Genomic DNA, 24,890 nt, shown 5'->3' with positions numbered 1-24,890 from the left:
CAAACTTTATCAAAGCACAGGGCTAACAAACTCTAAAGCAAATGAACTGTATTCCAAATGCTGTGGGGATATTTCATAAAATTAGCACTGTTTTTTTTTTAAATAAACCTTTTTAGAAGGTTCCTCATTCATCACTCTTTACTCTCACCTCCAGTTATCAGATAAACTTAAGACAAATCCCACCACTTTGTTCTGGCCAGTGTTTCAAGAGCTATGCTTTCTTTGTAAAGGGCTATCATTTCCATTTTACCACCATTGCAGTTGTAATAGCCTAAGCTTTTATTGCATAGTTTAAAAAAAAGAAATCTTTGACTTTTTTCCCCCCCAAAATAAAAAAAAGGTTAATAATTTTAAAACCAGATGAAACTCAAGGGTGTAAAATAACAGAGTATCTTTGATGCAATCATTTCTTAATAGCACAGAGCCAAGTGAGAGCAGCAGCAGCAACACGTTGAAGTCTCAGCTTGAGATTCAGCAAACATCTTGAAAACAAGGCACTTTTCCCAGACATGCAGTAGCAAACAGAGAAGTGCACATATCAGTGAACTGCTGATTGGCAGTATCACTGAAACAAGGGCTGTGCAACTTTATATTTCTAGTACAACAAATACAATCCCTTGGAACAAGGATAACCTAAAATTCTACTCCAACCTACGGGATCCACAGTCATTTTATGTGATTGTCTAACCACTCCAGGATTTTAGTAAATGAATGTATGAAGCACTGGTACACAAAGCAGTATAATTTTCCAAACTCATAGCAGTCCTTAGCATATCAAACAATTTTGTCACCAAAAAGTTCTTACAGATTAATAAATTAACAATAATTGTGCACTCAAATGCTTTTTTAGAATGTAAGTATATAGCTGACCTTGACTCAGGGTCTGGCAAGTAAAAATAGGGGTAAAAACCTAGAGTTGATGGTGTGTGAACTCTTTAGTTAAAACCCATACATTTTTGCTTTATATGATACACAAGGCTTGCCCTCCAATTTTTATCATTACTGAATTCTCCCAACCTTTCTCCTTTCTCCATGCCCTGCATGTAGCAAGCAGGCAGAAAACATCTGCATGAGTGTCCACCCCATGCTTACTAATAATTGTACCTTTGACATAATCCAAGTAGCACTGCTATCCTTTCATTAATAGTATTCTCCTATTTTACCCTTAAATGTTACATATAATGAATTTAAAAACCAGTATCACCACAGGGTAGGAAGTGTATAAAATTGACAGAATACAGTATCTTACTCTTCTGCTTGAATGGAGTCTGCAGGAGCTACATAATTGCTTGGGATGTAGCCTGTCTTTCCCGTAGCAATGGATCTTGCTTCCCACCAGTCTCCTTCCCTGCAATGAAACATCATTACCTCTTCCACATATAAACACAACACATAATCCCATACCACCTGTAATGTACTTGCATATGAAAGGCAGGTAAATTTAGGTAACACGTTATTTTAATTATGTGGGCATCTCAAATAGTTTGTGCTGCACCTACATATATCTTGTGTTGTGAGCAAGACAAATGCCTCTTAGTGGAATTTAATATTTTAAAGATTTGGGGCTTTTTTTTTAATGTAAACCCAGAATGCTTTATGGCAGAGATGTGTAAGTAAATTTCTGAGTTATCTAGTCTTCATTTGCCTCTCCAGATCAGAGAGCAACTCCAGGTGCAGAGCCTGGGATGGAGCAGCACCTGTCCCCACTTTTGCTGCCCCAAAGGGTGTAGCTGTGCCTTGCTGGGGCAGGGAGGGGAAGGAGGTCACCCAACCGAGAAAAGGCTTGGGGCTACCACAGTTGCTACAGTTCTACATCTGCACCCAAACACTGATCTCAACCAGAAAAGTTATTGTATTAGCAGTACTATGTATTTTAACCCCATGCTTGTTGAACATTGAATGTATTTAAACAAAAAAGAAATCAATTACCCTTCACTGAAATAGGATACACAGATTTCCAAAGGAACTAAGGATCTAATTATTTCAAACAACCTAGTGAGGTCTGTGAATGAGAACACTTACGTATTATTTATTATCTGGAACCGTTCACCTTTCTTAAATGAAAGGTCATCTGTAGTTCTAGCTTCATAATCATATAAGGCCACAAATACAGTAACACCACCTTAGGAAAAAGAAAAAAAATCCTGTATGATATAGCAGTAATGTTGCAACACTTGATTTAAGGACTTGTCCATGAAACAATAAATCAGTTTTGATTTGGAAGCAACTAAACACTCTGGGTTGCATCTCATTTTGGAAGACAGATCAATAACCTGCTAACTTCTTAGGAGAGAGCTATGCCCATAAACAGACATTCTGAAAATATGCCTCTGCACCATGAAAGGCCACTAGACACATCACTGGAACCACATTAATAATTACAGCACTTTTATACAGAAACCTGCAATGACGCATCATCAGGAAAAAACCCAAACCCTTAGCTTCTTTATTAAGCTTGCTTCTTGTTAAGAAATGCAATTCTGGAAGAACCTACACCACCACAATAGCAAACCATCAGCCATTAATTTTCACAGAAGTGAAAGTTCCTGCTGCACTTAGCTATAAATAACTGATGCATTACCAACTTTTGGAGGTTACACATCAAGACCTACCCAAGGAACTGAACCAGAAATTAAAGTATTCTCTTGGGGACAAAGACATTCCTCTGCTTTAGCACTGATGATTTTTTTGATGCCACCAAGTCTCCCCACCCGTGAAGCAGACCCTTGCTGAGGATGATCCATCAGTGCATGACTCCAAAGAACAAGGACCAAGGCAGGTCACATGAGGAACAGCTGCACTCCACCAACCCTAAGGAATCTGCTGTCTCATCCCACTGCTGGTATAGTGCATGCTGTTGAACATGTTCCCTAAATGAGACAGATGTAAGAGAGGTGGATGGTAGGAAGGCTTCTACACTTAGCAGCAGAAAACATTTTTCTATACTTCAAAGACTTAATCTATAAAACTGGGAAGACAGAGAAGAGGAAGAGGGAAAGGAAGAAAGGCTGTATGAGATGTACAAGCTACTAGCAAAAATAAAGAACCATGTACCATAACCATGAGAAAGTTAAAATAGAAAATTGCAAATAGACAATTCAGAAAGACTTTTTAAGCCCTAGAAATGCTATTTCTTAGTCTAATTAACATTTAGGAAGCCTAATGATTGTCCAACCAATAACATATTTTTAAACATATAATACTACATCTCTAATGTGCACATGTACATATCAGGATATGCATGAAAGCCTACCAAGAGAAACATGTTGCATCTAATTTAGGTCTTAAAATTAGTATGATCATGATCAGAAAGGAAGAATACATAATGCAATGGGGACAGTCTATATGCAATATTCTTTTGCAATGTGTACTTTCTGACATAAGAGCTCCTAATCACCTAAAATAGTTTGATTAGGAGTCTTCCTGTGGTTACAGTCTCTCAGCAGGCCTCAGCTGGAAATGAATTTATAGTTCCGCTAGGAAAAACAGAACAAAATCCCCACAGGAGGTTAGAGTAATTGAGGGGGTTTTTTTTAAGTGTGATTTATGAACTCAAAATGAATTAAAATATTCCTTAGAAGTTAGCAGTTCCTAATTTAAGTTAAAAATCAAAACAGTTCTACCAATTTTTCATTATATTACTACATTATTTTGATGACACAAACTGATAGGTGGAGCAAGAAAATAGTGAGGATACAAACAGTATTCACGCAAACAGAAAGCAAGAGTTATGGAAATAAACCACCCCCAGAAAGTTCTTCAGCAGATGAAAATAATCAATACACTCAAGTCACAATATCACAAAAGTTTTTAACTGCATATAAAGAAACTTGAAAAACTTCAGCTACCATAAAACCTCTTTTTATTCTCAGTCACAAGTGCTATTTTTTCATAGCAAAGAATAAAAAAATACTTGAAGAGAACAGCATCAGCACGGACTGATTTAAACAAAGATACTGACAAATGATATTTCAAATCTTTTGCAGCTGTTTTCTTTGTGAACCACTGTGAGGTGATCTAGTTTAGTTGCTCAAACTATATGCAGCCACAAGATTTTCCTTTTATTAGGTCAGTATGCCATCCTCAGTCTATGACTGGTTTTGGAGAGAAGACTTTACCTTCTTGTTCAGCAAGGGGATTACAGAGTACTAGCACAGCTTCATGGAAGACAGGAACAGTAATCCATTTTTCTGTTTTGATTTTCAGCAATATTCTATGAATTCAGAGTATCTGAAGACAGACAGTGTGTAATACAGGAGCAGTGTGACTAACTCAGATTTCTTCTTCTTTTCTGCTCTAGAGGAATAAAAGATGGCTCAACTTTTCAGCCTCACTACAGGCCATGATGACAACCATATCATCCTCTTGTCACTCATCACTGATCAACTGGATAAGTACTACTGACATTTACATCCTGTTTGACAAGCCCATCTATTCTCCTCTCTTGTGAAACAAAGGGTGACAGAATGTGATCCAGTGTTTTATTGGTCACAAATACAAAAAGCTTACAGCAGATGAAGGCTATCTCATTTGCTCACAAAACCACCCAATTTTGATTGATCTGAAAGGCAGTACTGAATGTACCAAATAATTGTTACTGCAATTCTGTTTATGTATGTATGTATTTATGTATGCATGTTTTCTGTGGATGGGCTGGTTTTACAGAACAAGGAGGAATAATTTCATATGCAGTATCATTTTGCCTAATTGCAAAACAATGGAAGCGTTCACACAAATCAGCCTGCCTGCTGATAACTGATTTCACACTGATGAGATATCAGACTCTCTTTTCATGAGAAATCTCTCTTGTTGACTCTGGTTCAAGATATAACATGCTTAACAACCAGCAGGAACAGGAGCAGGCAAGAGAACATCCCTTCTGGTCTCTGCAGCAAAGGATTTGTGGTATCCATTGGGGGGCTACATCCCTGATGTCTGGTTATGCCCAGGAGTGCTTGCATGCACTGCTGGAAATTCCTACATGACCAAAGAACCAGATCTAGTAAGAAGAAATATTCCAAGGTTCTTGGGGGAAATGAAATACAATAAACTTTCCTCAGCAGAGCTAATGAAAATAAACAAATACTGCCCTTATTTAATTTCTGCATATGTTCATCCAAAAGAGGGATTCACAGTTGACTCATAAATGATACAGGCTAGATGTTCATTTTAATTATTTGGTTTTTAATGTACTCCCAAGAAAAGGACCATGAGGTGATCATTACCTGACAATTCATACTTGGTTTCCGGAATTGCTTAATGCCAAGGTCAGAATGTATTTTCATGGATCTCAGATTTCTTGTGTTTTTAAAAGACTTTAAATGCCACTGGAACAATGCAAACACTTCAGCACTGTAATTGTGCTAACATTAGAGGTTTGGGGGAAACTAGAAATAGACTATTAAGGAATTATTTACTCTGTTTTCTGAAAGTTCTGTAAAGAGCTTCTAGAATAAATTAGTCTGTCTTTTTAGTGTCTCTTAAAAAAAAAAATCACAGCTTCCTCTCAAAAATATCCATCAAAACAATTAAATCAGTAACATGGACAAAATCAGTATTTTTGTAAGTTTTAAGATTTTAATATTAAGGTGGGTTTATAACATCAAATATGCATGTTGCTTTAAAATGCTGTATCTTCTACACCTCAGCCAAAAAGGTCTCTGTGTGCTGCAAATTCTATCTTTACATTTTCCATTCTGGTTTTCATATGACCACCAAAAATGGGAATTCCACTCTTTCATTTCACACATATTGTTCCCACAGCAAAGTACATAGAATATAATGCAAATCCAGGTTAGTTTTATAAATTCATTCAATGTTGTAGTAATGTAACTTAAAAGCAGTCAGACTTAAAACCCGTTAAAAAAACCAATTTCCTGAATCTGAAGTGTTTTTCATTTTGTACATCTCTCCAAGTTTAAAGCCATTATCCCATACACATCCTTTCAACAGCTTACAACTTCTAATGTAAGTTTATCAACTATTCCCATTACTGTCTTTAGTAACTCTTAAATTTCTCTGTTCTGTGATCTTAACTGTCTCCACAAAAATAAAAGCCAAAACACCCAACCTTCATGCCCCAGTCACTGGTGAATACAGGTTGAATTATTACATGAGCAGTAAAGATACTGAAAATCAGGAATTTGCAATTTATTTCTGTGTGGCAAGGTGTCATAGTATCTTTTGTGGGTATAATACTAAATAATAATAGCATCATTTTATGTAACACTCACCTGTTAAAGTACTAGGATATGTACTTGGCACAGCTGAAAATGAAGATGATGCTCCTCCAAAGGGTGTCATTCCTGAAGGCCCTCCAAAAGGAGTCATGGAATGACTATTAAAATTAACTGCTGATCCCTTTATTGAAGGTGACTGTGTTGCTTGGCTGGAATCTGATCCATAATGACTGACATGGGAAATAACAGGTTCTGGAGCATTTTCAGTTCTGTATTTCATGGCTGGGCCTTTACCTTCTTTGCTTTTAATGCACCCCATCGTTGTTTCTGTGAGGATGAAAGGGAAAAAAAGAAAAAGAGTTCACCTTCATGTGGTCTTAAGATGGCTAACACAGGATATTCCCAAAAAGTTAATCCAAATGCGAATTTACACTGTTAAACCCCATGCAGAGTGTAAACTCTGATGAAAAAATATTCTGGAATAAAACCTAAACTATTACCACAGACCAGGGAAGCCTTAATTATTTTCCTCTACAACTTCACATAATAACAGCACATTTGAATTATTCTTCATCCTGGTTACTTGACAGACTGTAAATGGTAACAAAGAAAATAAGGGGGAATCAGGCAACAGATGAGGAAAAGACACTGGAATCTTCTGTACCAGGGTGGAGAGGGAAACAGATGTGACAAATCCAGACTCAATTATAGGAAGCAAATCCAAAGCAATTCTACAAAGAAAATGAATGGGGCATTCCTGCTTTCTTTTTTAAGCATCTGCCAATGAAGTCTTGACCAACTGCTGACATCTTTAAAAGACATAAAGAAGTTTTCATCCATTGCCAGTCCCCCAAATACATCTCACAAACAAACCTCAGATCTTCAACAGTCAGAGGATAGGGTTAAGCTCTAGAGTAACTAAAACTGCAAAAAACCCAAAAGTAATTACAATTCCTAAGGGATTTAGAAACAGAACTGTGCCTGGCCAGGTGACAATTGATGGCCCAGGAGTGCCAGCATCTCCCACTACAGGCAGACAGTGCCAGAGTTCTTTACCGTGGGGGCACCTATTACCTGCTGCTGAAGGGAATCAGAGGAGACCTGTCACCAGCAATTAACACCGACTGAGCCTTAAGAAGTCACCACCTGTCTTTTATCAGGTGGTGTGACAACTGGTAGCAGGCATTTTCTGGCTTACCCCAGTTAGGAAACAAATCAGGAAGAAAACAGCAGTGCCTATTAGATGCAGCACAAGTCTGGCATTAAAATCCCTGTGTTATTTGCAGGAGGGGGTTTAAAAATCTACTTTAACTACAAAAGTAAAACCTCTACAGACACAGGAAATCAACTGCTCAACATTCTCTAATGAATCAATTAAAAAAATAAACAGCAGGAGCCTGAAAGCATGAAAACCACGTATTTTTATAAGTACAACAACAATTTCATGGACTCTAACTAACAATTAGGAAAATACAGTATTTCCCAATGTGTGTCTAAATCTTTTTTTCCTTCTCAATTCCTTCTTACCTTGTTAACTATTAGACACAGAAATATGGAACAAAGTAAATTTTACTAAACAAATACTGCTGTAATACAGTCACACTGAGAGAAAATAACACCCTCCGTATAACTAACCGTTACAATAATAAAGATACTGTAATTTCCTCAAGAACCATGAATCAGAGTTCCTGGAAGGAACAAGGTCCACAGACAGCGAAACACCCTATAAAATTTAATGCTCAAAAACATAATATTCACCCTGTCATTTCAGCCCCTAATACTGCAATGTAATACAATTACTGATGCAGAAACAAGCAGCAACAAAGTCAAATAACTGCCCTTTTACAAATCACATTTAAGGTTTTCCACAGAATAATGAATCATCACAAAGCACACCTTTTCAATTATTCTTACTTCTTATACTATTATTGCCAACTTATTAACTATGAACAAATGTTAACAGAGCAAGGCTCAAATATGTGAATAAGAATGCAATGTGCCTAAATACTTTACAAAAACCACATTACTATATACAGTAGAAAAGCCAGTTATTAATTCACAATAGAAGTCAAACATCCAGAATCACATCCTTTTAATTTCTCTACTGCTGCAAACAGACACTATAATCCCAAATACTTTCTTTTGGCCATGTGGCTGCCTATTGTGAATTCTTGTCTTCCTCTGAGGCCTACTTGACTATTTTTAAAAAAACTTTAATTCTGTTTTCTGCTAGCATTGAATAAAAATCCAATCACCTTTACAAAAATGTCTTTTCTAATAGCACTGATTACTTGCCTTTGGCTGGAAGTTGAGCACACAATTCAAAAGTCCAGTACACTACTAATGTTAATCAAGTAGATTAAAAGGGAAGCACACAGACATCTGTCCAAATGTCCATCACAAATGTATTTCCATCCTTGTGCCATTTGCCTAACTTCTAGCAGGCTGATAAGACCTCAAGATTAAAAAAAAAAAAAAAGTAATAAAAAAATAGATAGCAAACCATTTACCAAGTCCAGTAAAACTGCTGGATCCTGCCCAAGGAATTGCTGATTTGATCAAATGGCTGGTAACTACTACCACCCGTATGTGCTCACCCGCTAAGGCTGTGTTAACAGCAAGAACTCACTATTGGGATGCTTGAGTGTCACAAAGAAAAGCCCTTACTGAAGACCTGAATTCATTTGAGAAAAACAGAATCAACCTCTCCCTTGCTTCTCCCCTCCCCAGCCACTTCACTGTTAAGGTAATCTTCTTTCAGAGGTTAAAGAGATTAACAGCAGAGATTCAATCAGCACTTCAGAGAGAAAGACATTCAGAAATAAGCAGACAAAAATGTAAACACTTTTATAACTGCATAGCCACAAAAGAAAATTGAGCAAACTCCCTAGCTTTCAAAAGCAAAAAATATAGGTGCGAACTGCAGTAAAATTCTGTATATGCATTTGTGAAGACAAGTTAGAAGCATGAGGGGAGAAAAGATGATATAAACCAAGAGCAAGCAGTAAAAAATCCCTGACTGCCCATCCTGTGGGGGAAAACCCCCAACGACTTAGTACTGTTTAGTCTTATAATAAATTGCTGGATAAAGAACAAAAAATCCCTAAGCAGCTGGTGTGCAATGCTGGATTTGATTATTCTGGTATTACATTTGTTATCAAAAATGTATGTAACTGAAATAACTTTACACCTATTTTTACCAACCTTTGCCTGGCCAGCAAAAACATATTAAGGAATACATTTTTGTCATAAAAAGCTAACAGCTCTCTTTCTGTTGCACTGAACTCTTTAAAATAGACTCAAATGGGAAATTCCTATTTTCACTGCAGAAGTCAATCTATTTAAAGCAATGCTGACCCAAGGTATCTTATTCACAAGCCTCTAACTTCCCACTAATTAGATCATTGTTTCACGCCAGACTGGTGTCTGAGGCAATTTATTTGAGTAACTTCAGCACCTTGTTCTTTCTTTGAAACAAACATTCACCTATTGATTCTGATCACTGTGCCACACATTTTGGGTGGGAGAGGGTGGCAGTCAGCTTGCTGGAGGTCTATCAGGAAACCATGTTCACAAAGGCATGGATTATAAATCCAGCCGTCTTGTTCTGCCTTCTAGATGAAAACAAACCTATGTTAGAATGTTCTCAAGTAGAAACAGAAACTAAAATGATTACTGTTAAGGATAGTTGAAGGTTAACAGGGTGCCCACAGAAATCAAAAGAAGAATGAGAGTACCCCAGGAAGTCGGAATCAAATGAAATTTTAGTAGCATCTCACTGGATTTGTGCTTTTTGGGGAAGTCATATAAAGAGCAACAGATAATTGTAATTCAATACCCTACAAATACCTCACACAATGAAGAAGACCCTTAATAAACACTCTGACAAGATGAGAACTCCAGGAAAGTCAATGCTGCTCTCTTATCATCCCAACTCTTTTTTATAGCAGAGTCCCAGATGAGAGGAAAGGTTTGTTCAACAACAATTGAAAAGTGTGGCCAGTAAAGTCTTCGTGTTGGCATTTTGCTGCTTTCCTTTAAGGATGAGCTACCAGACCAAGAAAAACAAGTTTTTCTTCTAAAGCAATTTTATCTTAGCATACTGACAAATTCCCTCAGGGTGTCTGCAGCCTTGTCCATCCAGCCCAGAGAGGTGGGTGTCACAAAGAACCTACTTGTTTATCTAACGTGTCTTTGCTCCTTCCAGTTGATAGTTACATAAGTTACTCCTTGGTTCATTGGGATGCAGGATTGTCAGGAGTGCTTCAATGAAGGTCTACTACTGGCATCAAGGAAGATTAGAAAAAGTTTTCATTGAAAGAGGGGATTTCAATTTGGGTGGATAAACTGACTGTGTTCCAGCCACATGCCTTAGAGCAAAGCAGCCTGCAAATGCCTCTAAACACTGCGCTGCCTTTCCCCCATACCCTACCCATCAGCACAGAGATTTTGAGGGCTGGGTGTTACCATCTGAAACCCTGAACCAAAGGCTGGAAGAGGCTTATGTTTGTTTCACTTGCTGTAATGCATTTGATAACAAAACCTAACACTATTAAAAAAAAACGCAAAAAACCAAAACAACCAAACAAAAGACATCCAAGAAAACTGGTGTTTCCTTTTGGGGCCAACTGAATACCTCTATGATTATGCTCTTGTGTTACAATGCAGCATGTCCCAGTTGCCTTCTGGAGATTACATCTTGAGGAAGGCCAGGAGTGACGGTCACATGTAGCCGTTTCAAGGCACTACAAAGGGCAAGATGCTCTAGGGACTTCCTCTCTTTTCAACCTCTCATATAAACCAGGTACTGTACCATAACAAAGAGGTACAGAAAAAGACAATCACTAAAGGAAGGGCAGTTTTCAACATTTTGATTTCATTACATTTGATTACTGAAATTGTCCATACAGTTAAAAAGTGATTTTTCACTACAAAGAGTAAGTCAAGTTAAAACAAGCAAATCAAGTCTCTTCCCAGAAGGATAAGGCAAGACTGCAAATATTTTCCCACCTAAAACATACAAAAAATCCTCTAACTAAAAAGTAACTCTCCATGCTACTTAATACAGAAAAATAATGTGAGGTTCACAAATGGCTAATAAAAAGATGAAAAAAACATTGAAGATTTCCACTGCTACTGCAGCTTCACTTCTCAGTGCTAGCATAAAAAAGAAATTGTTTCTGTCAAGAAAAGACATGCCTTCACTTCTGTGAAACAAATGCGTTACAAAAAGGTCTTCTTAACTTTCAACTAAAGTAATGATTAAAAGTTATTAAAATTTCATGCAGTGATAAAGACAGGATATTCTGTGGGAAGTTTGCTAATGGATCCATTAGCTGGCAGCTGTCTATTTGCTCAAACAAGTGTAGAGCTGATTCCACATGTCAACAGAGACACAGAACCCATACTGGCTTTTTGTACACTGGACAAACAGCATAGAGCATCTGCCAAACAGCTGGCTTCAGCTGGTGGTATTGAAAAATCATTTATTAGACATGACACAGACTGAAAAAACTGAAAACCACTAGTAAAGAGGTAACAAGTCTTAGCCCCTATGATAATATCCAGCTAATTCAGTCCATCTTTAACAGGTCACTGCTTTGGTATGAAAACAAGAGTGGGCTCTCTTGTCTACAAAACAACCTGCCTTGTTTATAAAGGACAGTGTACTAAAGAATTGCCCTGTGTTCTTTGCAAAGTACATACAGTTTTAAAAAATTATGCCGTTTTTATCATGGGATATAATTTATCTTTTATGAGCTGTCATAAATTGCAGGGTTTGCTTATTTTACCATGAACAATCCATGACATTTCAAAGAATGATGTTCTACTGTATTCAGTTTTATAATTAGCAGCAACATTAGTGCAATGAGGCCTTAGAGAGTCTGCATCATTATGCATTTAAAGTGCAACTGACATGACCTTGCAATTAATGATCTAATAAGGAACAAAAAGTGAAGATAAAGGAAGAAGCATTCATAAAACCCCCACTGAAGCAAGCATTTATATTACTTGAATTTCAATGTTTACCACACATCTTTGTGGAGTTCTACACCAAAAAATAACTACAACTCAGTACTATTAGATCTCATCTTGCCCATACACTAAAATAGACATTTAAAACCATCCTCTTTATTACTAAGGCAAGCTGAACTTTTGAATCCTAATGACTGTACAGACCTAGTGCTTCTCTGATCATGACTATACAAACATATTGAACAAAAAAAATGAGGGGCTACCGTGATAATGATTTTGATTTCACAGCAACAAAACAGACTCTGGATTGTTTTCTAATAAAGCTACAGCTAGCAAACCCAGTGTAGCAAACAGAGGATTCTGTACAGAGAAAAAAACTGAGAATAAAATGCTTTTTAGGTGGACATTTTTCATTTTAGAGTCAAGAGATATTGGAAATATTACATATTGCTATTCTGGTTTGTGTTTTTTACAGGATTCAGAATTTTTAATTTGCTTTAAATTAATGATTGATACTGATCCTTCTAGTGGAGGAACCAGTTAGCTGGCTTACAAGATCACAAAGGAATACTGAAGTAATTCACTGAAGGAATATGAGATTCCAAAATGCTACCTAAAAAACAAGGATAAGCAGAAATTGCTAAAAGAAGAAGGTCCTTCAATCCTTCGTGTCTTTCCATGATTTCCTAACTTTTTTCTTCCCTCAATGGAATAAGTTCAATGGAAGTTTGTTTCCTCTGAGGTTTGAATGGCTTAGATATGGGACATTTGCCCAGATGTATCAGATTTTGAACATTGTACCTATGCAGGAGTCTAAGGATTTACAGTTCTCCAATTTGGATCATCCCAAACAACGGCTTCTCTACTGAGGAAACACTTACTGTCCTTGTTGGAACTAAGAGGTAGGAGATGGAACTGCCCCAGCAGGCAATACAATCCTCACACCAGTCCTCAACAGGCCCTAGCAATCCAACTCTAAGGTCCCACTGGATGCTAGGTTGCAAAGTTGAAGGAAAAATTGACTATGGCAAAGAAAAGTTCTAAAAACAAAAGTGGAATTAAGGGTTATCAGTGAGGCAAAGTTAGGAGAGATGCGAACACTCTCTTATTTTTTATCTGTTACATTCTTCCTTTTATCTGGGTCAAACACATGTAGGATCTTCACCCACTCACTGTGAACCTGGACAGCTGAATCTGTAGAGGGACAGATTTGTGTACCTCTAAAGTGTCTTTCAATTTAGAGACAGGCAAAGGCTTCAAGAGCTTCAAAGACAATGACCATGTCATGGATGATACCCAGCTGGCTCTGCAAAACAGACATACTCATAAATTTGTGCTTATTTATAGTCAAAGTTTCACCTACACTATCTAGGGTAGTAGGTTTTCTTTGATCAGATTTTTTATGTAAGAAAAGGTGGTGCTTCCAATTAGACTAGGAAGTGGCCAAGAATGACAGACTAGAGGTAGAAGAAAGCAAGCCTACTGTAATTCTTAACACACTTCTCATCAAAGAAGACCTAGCTTATATATTATATATAGCTTATATATTATATATATATTATTCTGCCTCCAATAGTGGCCTTTGCCTCTAAGCAGGAGTTCTACCCCTCACTGTGGGTCTGGACTCTGACATAAAATAAGGCTTGTCTCTTTTTATAAAGAGGCATCAGCAGGGGATGCCTTGGAACACGAGACAAGCAGGATGAGGGCAGACTGCTCTGACTTCCACCAACCTGTAGCTCAGAAATTCTACCCCAAGACTAAGGACTCCGCTACCTGAAGAATACTCCAACAGGTATGTCCCAGCTTATGAATTTGTTGATGCAACATCTGCACAGGATTTGCACTCTAGTATGTCTTCACTTGAATTATTTTATGCTTACTGGTTTAAGTCAAAATAATCTTATCCAAGAAAATAGAAGTAGTTATTACTATACTGACACTGACTTAAACATCAGAAACATTCTGATCTAGACAAGGCTTAGGAAAGCCCACAGGGGGGTGAATGTCACAGCCAGGGCCAGGACTAGGATCTTGCAAGAGCAACTGTAGCAGCCTCTCAGTCTGATACACCAGTGCAAGGTTGCCTCATCCAAACTGCTCAACATCTGAAAAAGCACATTCCCACCATCAACCTCTTGGTATTCCATCTGCCCACAGAAACAATCCCCACTTCAGCTGGAAGCTGCCTACCTTGTGTGCAAGACAATGGAAAGCAAAAAGAAAGAAGTTACTGGATGGTAAAGAACCCCAAGCAAATGGAAAAGTACCAAACACCCCAAAGCCAGCTGCAGCAGGCACAGAGCCTAGCTGGGGTACCTGACTGACACCACAAGGGACCTGTTCCTAACTTCCAAAGCAGAGCAGAGAAAATACAGCAAAGTTAAATAGTTAATTTTTTAAACCCCTATCAACTGCCAATTAGAGCTTCTACATAAAGAAAGTTTGTTTTTGGGATGTATACTGAATTTTGAGTGAAGTCAACATATTCTTCACTTTCAGAAAGGGTGAAAAGGCAGACGATGCAAAATACGTAACACTGGTGGATTAATTTTCTTTATTCCAACAATCAAGATCACAAGGGAGAGACTAACTAAAGTATCAGAATTGCAAAAGCAGTTTTATGTGATGAAATACATAATACATATACATAAGACCGTTTTTAAAATTTAGAGTTACAATGTCTAGCCATACAATTTCAAGCCCTTACCACACAAAGACATTTTCTCTGACAACAGATGATACTAGAGACAAAACAACCAATATATTGTCTAGACAATATTACTGCTGCTGTATTGTCATGAACATTTAAGTAGATAGTCAATAAATACATGCAGAAAAGAACAATTCTGCTGTTTGTTTTTTTTTTTTAATAGTGCAATGGCTATTTTTATTAACATTCAAATAATTACAAGTATCTTAAAAGCTAAAAGTTGGATATGTTTAAAAAGCCTGGTCAAAAGATCGTTTCAGATTTTAAAGCACATCATACCTTGTCAAAGATATCCAGGATATTTTAGACAGGATGCTGGAATCAATTTATAAATAGAAATATTTTGCTTTCATTAAATTTTATTTGGAAAACAACAAACCTATGATACCTATGCCTCGTATCATAGACCATTTTCAAGCAGTTTTCAGACATTCTATTTAAGGATATTAAAAAGAAAGTATCCAAAAGTTATTAAAAAAAGCCACTTTTAAATTTTGTTTACTAAATTAAACTAGCATTGGCTTTCTGGGTCTCACAGCATGAAGCATGCAAAACATGTTCCCAAGGGACATCTGCCTTACAGAAAAACCAACATAAAACTTACATGGTAGAAGAACAAATTGCACTTTTGTTCTGAAAAGATAATTTAAGAAGCAATTTCTTTCAAAGTTCAACTATGAACTACATATGAAAAAGGGATGACAACATTTGCAAGCTCCCAGAAACTCAGAGACACTTAAATTCTTATGAATAATTTTCATCTTGTCAGATGGGCATACTTGAAGATGACAGAAGAATTCAATATCAGCAAGAATCCTCTTGCAACCTCATTAGTCAACTTAGAAATATAACAGAAAGGAACAGTTGCAGCAACTTAAAGCAATAAATCAATGAAAGACCCTATAATGTTATATTCATCTAAATTATAGCACATGGTCACTGATAAGAAACCTCATGGAACTTAAGACATGATTTATTTGCTGTGTGTTTGATACACTGTACTTTACACTTGCACATTCCTGCTTTGCAGACATGAATTTCCCATCTACTCTTTGCCAAACATCACCCTAAGCTGAATGCAGATTCTCCTTTATTCTCAATGCTGTTTTATCCTAATATGCTTGACATGATTACTATGTTAAGAAAAATCAGTAAATAAAGTGTTTAAGTCCAATTATTAAGTCAAATTACTGACAAAATGTTGCAGTATCATTTATTCAAGGACCATACACCCAGACCTCCTTCAATTAGCTCTCTGCTGAACAACAGCAATGATTCCAAGAAGACAGCTGGAAAATATCAACCTTTGAACTAAAACAAAAAGTTAAAGTATGTATAAACAATTACAAATACATATGTACATTGTTCTTCATTAATCAATAGCTTTAATCAATAGTGTTTTTCCTTTGTACATTAAAAAAAAGGGAAAAGTACAATTAAATTGTAAAGAAATTCAAAATGAAACAAACAAAAAAGATGACATCTGCTAAATAACACCCTTATGAAAAGAGCTGGGTGATTTTTAAACAAGAATTATAACCCTAATAGCTATCATTAGTGCTGTTCTATTGTTTCTCTACTGACAGCTATAATAGTGTTCATAGGCAAGAAGACCAGGAGAAATTATCTTAATTAGCTAGTCAGGCATCTTGCACAATAGAGGCCATAGGGCTGCCCTAAATTAATTTTTCCTTTTATGGTCCTGAATGCACACACATGCCCGAACTCATTTGAAATGACTATTACCCACTGTCTGGGCAAGTCCTACATTTTGAGCACAGTAACCACAGCAAGTACATGCCTCACATCCCATCTGAATTTAATGGCAACATCCAGAAAACACCTTTGCCTTGGAGCCCTACAGCTACCTTGTTCCTGTTTCCAGTGTAATAAAGATCACAACTTGCTTAAACCTTCCCTTTGACAAGACTCATGCAGTCCCACTAGGCTCCAGTCCATCAAGTGCCTCTTCAGTCACTCAATCACCTCATCAAATCACCTCCAAGATCCCTCAGTGTTTTCAGAAACTCTCATTAACAGTGATCATTAGGAACACACATGGCATTCAAAGTAGGGGATATTCCTTAATCCTTCTTTCATATAATCACAGAATGTTTTGGATTGGGAAGGATCTTCTAAGATCATCTAGTTCCAGCCCCACATGAGCCTGAGCAGGGATATCTTTCACATTGAGCAGGACCCCATGCAACCTGGCTGGGAATGGGGCATCCACAACAACTCTGAGTGATTTGCTTCAGTGTCTCATCACCCTCATCCTGAAATATTTCCCACTATTATGTGATACCCAGCTATGGTCTTTCAGTTTAAAACTGATCTGTCACTACAAGCCCTGGTAAAAGTCTCTCTCTGTGCTTCTAACACGCTCCATTTATATACTCAAAGTCCACAACAACTCTTCCTGGAGCCACTTCCTCTCCAGACTGAACAATCCAAACTCTGTCAGCCTGTCCTCATGCCCCAGCCCTCTGCTCATCTTTGTGGTTTCCTCTGGACCTGCTCTAACACTTCTACATTGTTGTTATGGTCAGGGCCCCAGAGCAGGACACAGCACCCCAAGTGGGGTCCCACCAGAGCAGAGCAGAGGGGCAGAATCACCTCCCTTGACCTACTGGCCACACTTCTGATGCTGCCCAGGACATGGTCACCTCATGCCCAATTTTTTATCCACCAACATCTATCTTTTTCTTTGCAAGGCTGCTTTCAATTTTTTCCTCCTCCAGTCTGTATTGCTGCTGGGATTTTCCTGATCCAGGAGCAGGACTTTGCACTTGACTTTGTGGAAAATCATGATGCTCCCTGGGCCCTTTTGAGATCTTTACTATTTATTTTGACAGCAGCATTATGATTCTTAGGTCCTTTTCAGCATTGCTCTTGCACAGAATTTTCCATATCCTGAAAGCATGATGCACATCCTTCTTGCTGAAAGTAAATAATAATTTTTCTGTATTAAACAGACATGACTCTCAGTTAATCCAGATAACTCTAATCCTGGAGCTGCAGGACAAATTTGGAAAAAAAAAAATTCAGAATTCTATCACTCATCTGAAAGCAGAGACAAAAGGACACAGTAGGAGTCTCACCACTACTCTGTGAGTTTCTTATGCTTATCTTGAATGCTGCATTGCCCTGTTCATCATCTGCCCTGCAAGCACCTGGCACTGTGTTGTGCAATGTGCATGGAGCTCAGCTATGCAGCAGTTCTACCTTCCAAGTTCATCTGCTTCTGCAGGACAAAGACATAGCTGCTGCACCTCAGCAAGCACACCACAGGAAAGCACTCACATTCTTCCTGTCTTTGTAAGCAAGACTGGCTTATTTGTAGGTTACAGTCACTTGTCCTGAACAAGGGCTGGTTCCTGCAAAGTAGGTGTATCCTGTGTCTCCAGCAGAAAAGTTTTGTTCCAAATGCAGGCACTTAAACTAGTGATTTCATTAACTTGCTTGAAAAAAAAAAAAATCAATCTTTGCTTTCTAAAACTAGGATATTACCTTCCCTTACATTCATGTCATTTTATTTGCTTAAGGGATCAAAATATTCAACCCTTTCCAGCCCCAGTCTAGCAATCAGAGAGACTTGTACCAAGCATACCAAGCCTGCAATGACGGCATGTGACATGGAACCACATAGTGTTTGCTTCCTGTTTGCTTTTGTTTCAACTCACCTTCGGCTGATTTTCACTCTACCACTTAAAACCACTGAAAGGGCTTTAAGCACCGTTCATAAAAGCATTTCTGCAGAAGATGTCAAAGACTAGCTTTTCCTGAGGGTGTTCTTACTTGATGGAGTGAAACAGAGGGAAACTATCTTAGTATTTCCTGTGACGGACTTTATCAACATACAGCTCAAAAACAATGTTGAAGTCTTCTAATGATATTTTAGAGATGACATCAGTTTTGTTTCCCTTTTAAAAAGGTTTTCCATATTAGTCAATGGACCTTCCCTCTGACATAGTTCCCTCTAATATATGTTCCAAGCATGAACTGGCCAACAACACATAACACACATCATCAGTCACTACTCCCTGAACATTAGCAAAGTGAGCACAACAGATAACTTTGGTAAGTTTTAGCCATGGTACAGGATACCAAATAAAACAGTAATAGAGAAGAGAAGGGTGAGTGAAGGAGAGAAGAGATGCTGGAGCAATTACTAGAGGGCTGAAAGTTATATTTAAAAGAGAAACAAACCACTAATAATCAAAGAGCAATAGGAAATAGTTTTGACATATTTCATGTAAGTAAATACTGTTAACTTCCAAAAGGGTACACCACAGCACAAAGATACCCTTCAGTTTTTATTGACCACTTCAGGCAAAGTTTTTCTAAATAGGTAAGTAAAGCCTCTGCCATTTTGTATTCTCAATCACTCTGGTACCTTGTTTTCAGAAGTAAACAAAGTGTGTTTAAGAATTCTCTTTAGGCTAATTAACTGCTGTTTAGTAACACATTTTCTTGTTCATAACCAGTAAGCAGGGCTTTTAGCAATATTTTTTTGACTCTAGAAGTACTGCCAGAAGGAAGGACAATTTCCATTTCAATTAAATGTTAAACTGAAGGGTGGAAGGAAGTTGTTAGGGATTTAGCAGAAGCATGCACGCCAAACAACTTAGTCCTCAGTAACCTGCATGAGATTTTAAAATTTTGGTCACAGGTCAGAATGATTTCAGTCATGAGTAACAAGGAAACAACAAATTTACACTATTCAAAAAGAACTAATGTTGCCTGATAGAGATATTTCAATGACAGAACTGCTGATCTTCAAAAATAAGCAGCATGATTAAAATAGGTTAAATGAAAACCACTTTGCTGCAGATTTGAATGTCTGACTGAAAATTTCAATAAACCCAAGGATTTATTGAAAACAAAATAAAAATATAAGCATTTAAAATAGCTTATATAATAATTTTATCATGTCACCATAAAACAAGAAAAAGGAAAAAGTCTTCCCATTGTTCTATGTCTCTTCTGGAAGGTGGGGGAGACATATGTTATGTAGCTTTCTTACTTATTTCAGTGTTTTAATTCCTATTATACTGATGGTTTACAGATGTGTAAAAACTTGCGTTTGTCACTTCTCAAGATGTATCTGAGAGAAAGTTATGTGTCATCCCTATCCAGCAGAAATGGGATTTCCTTGCTAAGCTCCTAAACTTCCAAAATTCCTTAAGTCCTTACCAGCTTTATAAACTTAATACTTCTAAATGTCATCTTTCCAGCAGGAAGCAATGCAATACTATCATGCCACAGGTTAGCCTTAAGAATTAATTCTGCATATTTTTGAACACTGTCTTTTGGACTAAACACAAAATGGATCTGCTGAAAAACGGGTCCAGCTGTTTGGAACAATCTGTGGACTGCTGGCCAGAATCTACTGCTATTCACAAAGAGTAGTACTAAGAGGGGTGACTCTGAGCCTGAGCAGAATTAGAGGTAAATACCTGGACCTGCAGCCACCAAAGGAGTGACACAGTTCATTGGTGACTGGTCTAAGGTAAGATATACACAATACAACACTAAACCCCAAATACAAAGTAATAAGAAAGGAGAAATACACGGAAGGAAGTAACCCCTTCGCAGCTGTCTACAGGGGAGCAGTAGGTAGTACTTCATATTTCTACCAAGCACTGGTAGAAGCATTCAACAGGAAGAAGGGATATTGTCCCCAAGCAAAGTCCTATTCAACATCCAATGGAGAGCTCAGCAATCGCTCCTTATCAGACAAACTGACAGGTTTGCACTTTCTGCTCATACAACACCCAGCATTAAACTGCCAGGCTAGGAAAAGGAAGAATTACCCAGCCACTCCCACCTGGTAGAGACTAATGAGCTTTTTTATGTCCCAGCTTAGAGGGGATATTGTTTTCTAAAAGTGCCTGGCAATTTCTATTTGATAAATTCTCTGCTAGTGCTAAGGGCTGGTGATTTGTTTTACCTGCCCTCATATCTTTCCATAGCTTGACATAGCTACTACTTCTGACTTTTGCTATTTTTGTTCAGAGAGTTGAGAACTGCTTTACATACTTGTCAGTACAAGTAAGGAGCTCAAACCATATCTGTACAACATCCAGTTCTCCCAGTTAGGAACATCAATAACCTTTTGGGTCCAAGTTTCCAGCCTCTGATTTCCTCTAAGCTCTGAGTGAGGAACTCCTCTCCCCACCATGATTGTATCTGGTGGAGTAAGATGTTCAAAGGATACATTTTTCTATTATACTCATAACCTCAAATGTTCTTGTGATTTTTTTAACCCCAATCTACTTTTCTAGAACCTTCAGGTTAATGTAGGAACTAAAAAATTTCAAAGCAAAAAAAATTCATTTCAATGCAAAAAAAAAATCCCCAAACCCAACAGACCTGACAGAATTCTACCATCCTTGATATATAACTGGACATAAGAATAGTAAATGGTATAGGAAAATAAAAGTGGTACAGTAGCAATGGGATTGTAATAATTCTTTATATTTGATTCAAGTATTAGGATAGAATCTGATGGCAGGACTTGATCAGTGTGATCACGAGGAAAAAGTTGCCACAAATCATGACATAAAAAGCAGTGTTTCCAAAAGGAAAAAAAAAAAAAAGAGGACTAGGAGATTGCCCATGACAGGAAAGGAATCAAGATGTATAAACAGGAAAAATGAATGGGGGGGGAGGGGGGGGATGATTTCTGTGTGTGTAAGCATGGCACAGCATGAAAAGTATTTTAAAAGAATACCAGTCATACCAAGTGTCTGTTCCAGACAAACAGAAACAAAAAAGGTATTTGCACTGCCTACCTTTTCTTCCTGATAATTTGAAGGCTGGATCACCTCATACCTCATTCAAACTTCATGTATAACCATTGTAGAGACACAGGCTCCTGTAGAGGAGCAATGATTTTAAGGACACAGGATTTTTTTTTTTCTTAAATTCCTAACATTTAGCAGAAAGTTACAAGCAGAAAGACATCTTTCTGACAACAGGGACTAGCATAATGAGAAGAGCAGGGCACATAACCCTGTTGTCATCTCCTTACACCAGCAATCATATCAGCTGTCAGGAAGAGTCAGACAGCCTGGGAGAGTTAGATACTTAGAAATTAAGGAACCTGAATATATCTGACCTGTAACTTTCAAATTGGCTGTAAAGGCAGAGCATCTTCAAACAACACAAAATATGAAACAGGCTTCAGAGTGCTGATTTTAAACCTCTGAAACACAATTCATGTAAGAAAAAAAAAGACTTCTACTCAATTGTTGTGCCAGTCAAGCTAGTGTCCTTTAAAAATAATTCCCTAGTTTAAACTAATGACATTTATATTCGGTAATGGACTTCAGGTGGAATTCATCTTCCAAATTTAGACATCCATCTGGGGGTGAGATGAATCATGCAGTGAAAGTGCTTATTTCTCTCCACTGACTATAACGGGAGCCTACAGAACCAGCTCATGTATAGGCAGCCAAAGCTGGTGTTAACCAACCTGTCTCCTGACAGCTAATGCACAAGTTTAAGTGGCATGGCATGCCTAATAGCCATCTCCTTCCACAGTCTCAAAAAATTAGGCTAGAAAAGTTGTCCTTCAACAGGGTGAGAAGCAGCACTGCCACAAATAAGCTAATTCCAGTAGCTAAAGTCATGTGTAAATGTTAGCATCCATTATTTTCCCCCTGCACAACAGACAGGAGTTTGTTCATGGAAAAATAATCACACCTTTCAAATAAAACTACACATGCTTATGACATCTTCGTACAAATCTTGATATCTGCTGAATATAAAATAATTATTTTAAAATAAGGAAACTATATAAGGAAACCTATCAGGAAATCCATATCTTCAGATAATGATGTGTAACTGGATGAAAATATTTCATGAAGTCTACTAATTCCTTAACCTCAGCCTAAAATTCAAAAATGTTTCTACAGAAAGCAGAAACTAAATAATAGTCAGCTACATAGTAAAGTATACTACTAAATCAAAATAATCCATTATGATTGAACCAAACAGTTAAAACCAGTTATTTGCAGAGCTGCCACCTTCACAAAAGGAACAGGGCAGCTGCACTAAATAGCAGTCTCTTGTTTCAAATAGTGTGAAGATTCCCAAATGGAATATTGCCATCCAACACAGTATTACTTCTTCATTCACAAGTAGAAACATCTCTTGATTATTTCAATAGTCATGAGAGACACAGAGAAGTATATTTTTACCAATAAGCATGTCTGGAGGAGGAAGTGCAATACAAAATCACCGCAACAGAGTCAGAAGGGAGAGCAGAAATAAGCTGCCTACAGTTAGCCCAGGCCATGCATTTGTTCGACCTGTACACACTCAAAACCACCTCTTCCTTAGAACATCCATTACATGACCAAAATGTTCTATGCACCAGTAAGAGGATAAAGTCTTATGAAATTAAGCCATTGACTGACACGTACCTGCAGTCCTACCCCTGGTCTGAACATGATCAGATTTTATATTTTGGAGATTTTATATTTTGGTTGCACGCACAAGGTCTCACAAAGAAAAGAATATGTAACCAGTGGCTTTAAAACCCTCCTTTAGTATCTCAGCACCCCACCGTGGGCTAAAGTTTGAGTACTACTGTTAGAAAGGATTCTGAAAAACTAATAACAGAAATAAAAATAAAAAAGGAGCAGGCTTTGTTTCAAAGTAATGGCTATACTAAGTAAGATCCAGAGGTCCATGTCCATTCAAATAGCCTCTCACTAATGGTAGCCAAGAGTGGAGCATGCAAGAATACATAGCAGTGTTTCCCAAGAATATTCTTTGATCCCCCAATGGTTTGCAGAAGCAGGATTTCCTGAACAAGAATAGGTAGGTAATTGATGATTCTTCCACGAAACAGCAGTTTTGTGATGTAATGTTTAGACTCCTTAAATTCCTGAGGCAAGAAATTCTATAGCTTAATTACACGTTCTGTTGGGAACTACCTCCTTTTGTCTGTTTTCAATTCCTAGCTGCTATTTTCATTAGATACCTCTTAGCGTGCGTGCACTAAAAAAAGACCGTGAATAAACACCCCCTATTTTTGTCCCATTAGTTGCTGAACACTTAACAGGATGCTGTCACACCAGTTTTGGTCACCTTTTACACCTTAACAAATTCATGCGGCTCCTCTTACAGACATTGTCCCATATTTCAGATTTTCTCTTCCTTGAAACTTCAACTATGTTCTTTTTACAGCAATGACAGGGATAGCAGGGGAAAACTGCATAAGATGATTAAATTTCTTAGAAGTTATAATCATTATTCTCCCTTTCCTTCCTAACCATTTCTAGTGGCAATAGTGAGCTTTGAAGTCATCTTTTTAGATGAGAAGGCAAGCTTGTTCTTCCTTACCTCCAAATAGAACACATGAAGCAATTTATGAGAAATTTCATCTCCCATTTTAATGTCTGGTTGCTGAGCAATGTCAGGTCCCTGTGTAATGCTGGGGTCTGCCTTTGCATCTGCTACCCATCAGTGAAGTCTGTGAGCTCACTTTTCTTCTATACACCTTATTAACTTGAACACGCTCCACTAACATAACCCTGGAGAATTATTACCTGGGGCCTCTCTCTACTCTATTTACTCCAACCCTTCTCTTATATTTTAGTCATTAATTTAACCACATAAAATCCTTTCCCCCTATCCTCTGCCTGCTTGGTTTCTTCAAAATTCTTTGGTGGTGGCCCTTGTCAAATGCTTGTTGGACATCCAAGGGAACCACTTCTGTCAGATCTTGCTTATTCATGTACTTGCCTTCAAAAAACCTCCAGCGAGTTTGCAAAACATGACATCCCTTCACAGCAGGCTTCTAACTCTTCCTCAATACATCATGTTTATCCATGTTTCATTATTCAAATATTTCATTATTATTATTTTCACTGATATACTTGAGCAGATGTCAGGCTTAGTAATCTGTACTTGCCCAGATCTGTCCTGAAGCCTTTTTTAAAAATAGTGTCACATACAGATTAGGACACTATAGATCACACACACACGGATTTATATCTCAGCTAGGT

The 24,890-nt window shown here is 37.6% G+C and overlaps 1 protein-coding gene across 3 annotated transcripts in view; it reads right to left on the bottom strand.

Moving 5' to 3' along the window:
• Positions 1-24,890, bottom strand: part of YES1 (YES proto-oncogene 1, Src family tyrosine kinase) — a 50,864-nt gene that overhangs the window by 10,857 nt on the left and 15,117 nt on the right. For all 3 annotated transcript variants that reach the window (XM_071417954.1, XM_071417951.1, XM_071417943.1), the window contains 3 exons: positions 6,234-6,506; positions 2,023-2,122; positions 1,250-1,348 (listed from right to left, as the gene is read on the bottom strand). In XM_071417954.1, coding sequence (XP_071274055.1) covers positions 1,250-1,348; positions 2,023-2,122; positions 6,234-6,498 — 464 coding nt within the window. In that variant the 5' untranslated portion in view covers positions 6,499-6,506. The remainder of the gene's footprint in view (positions 1-1,249; positions 1,349-2,022; positions 2,123-6,233; positions 6,507-24,890) is intronic.

This window comes from Agelaius tricolor, unplaced genomic scaffold (assembly GCF_023055355.1).
Source record: "Agelaius tricolor isolate 1412-34295 unplaced genomic scaffold, bAgeTri1.0.p SCAF_2, whole genome shotgun sequence".
Lineage (NCBI taxonomy): Eukaryota > Metazoa > Chordata > Aves > Passeriformes > Icteridae > Agelaius > Agelaius tricolor.
The sequence above is the reverse complement of the archived record's forward strand: the minus strand, read 5'-3'. Positions and strand labels throughout refer to the sequence as shown.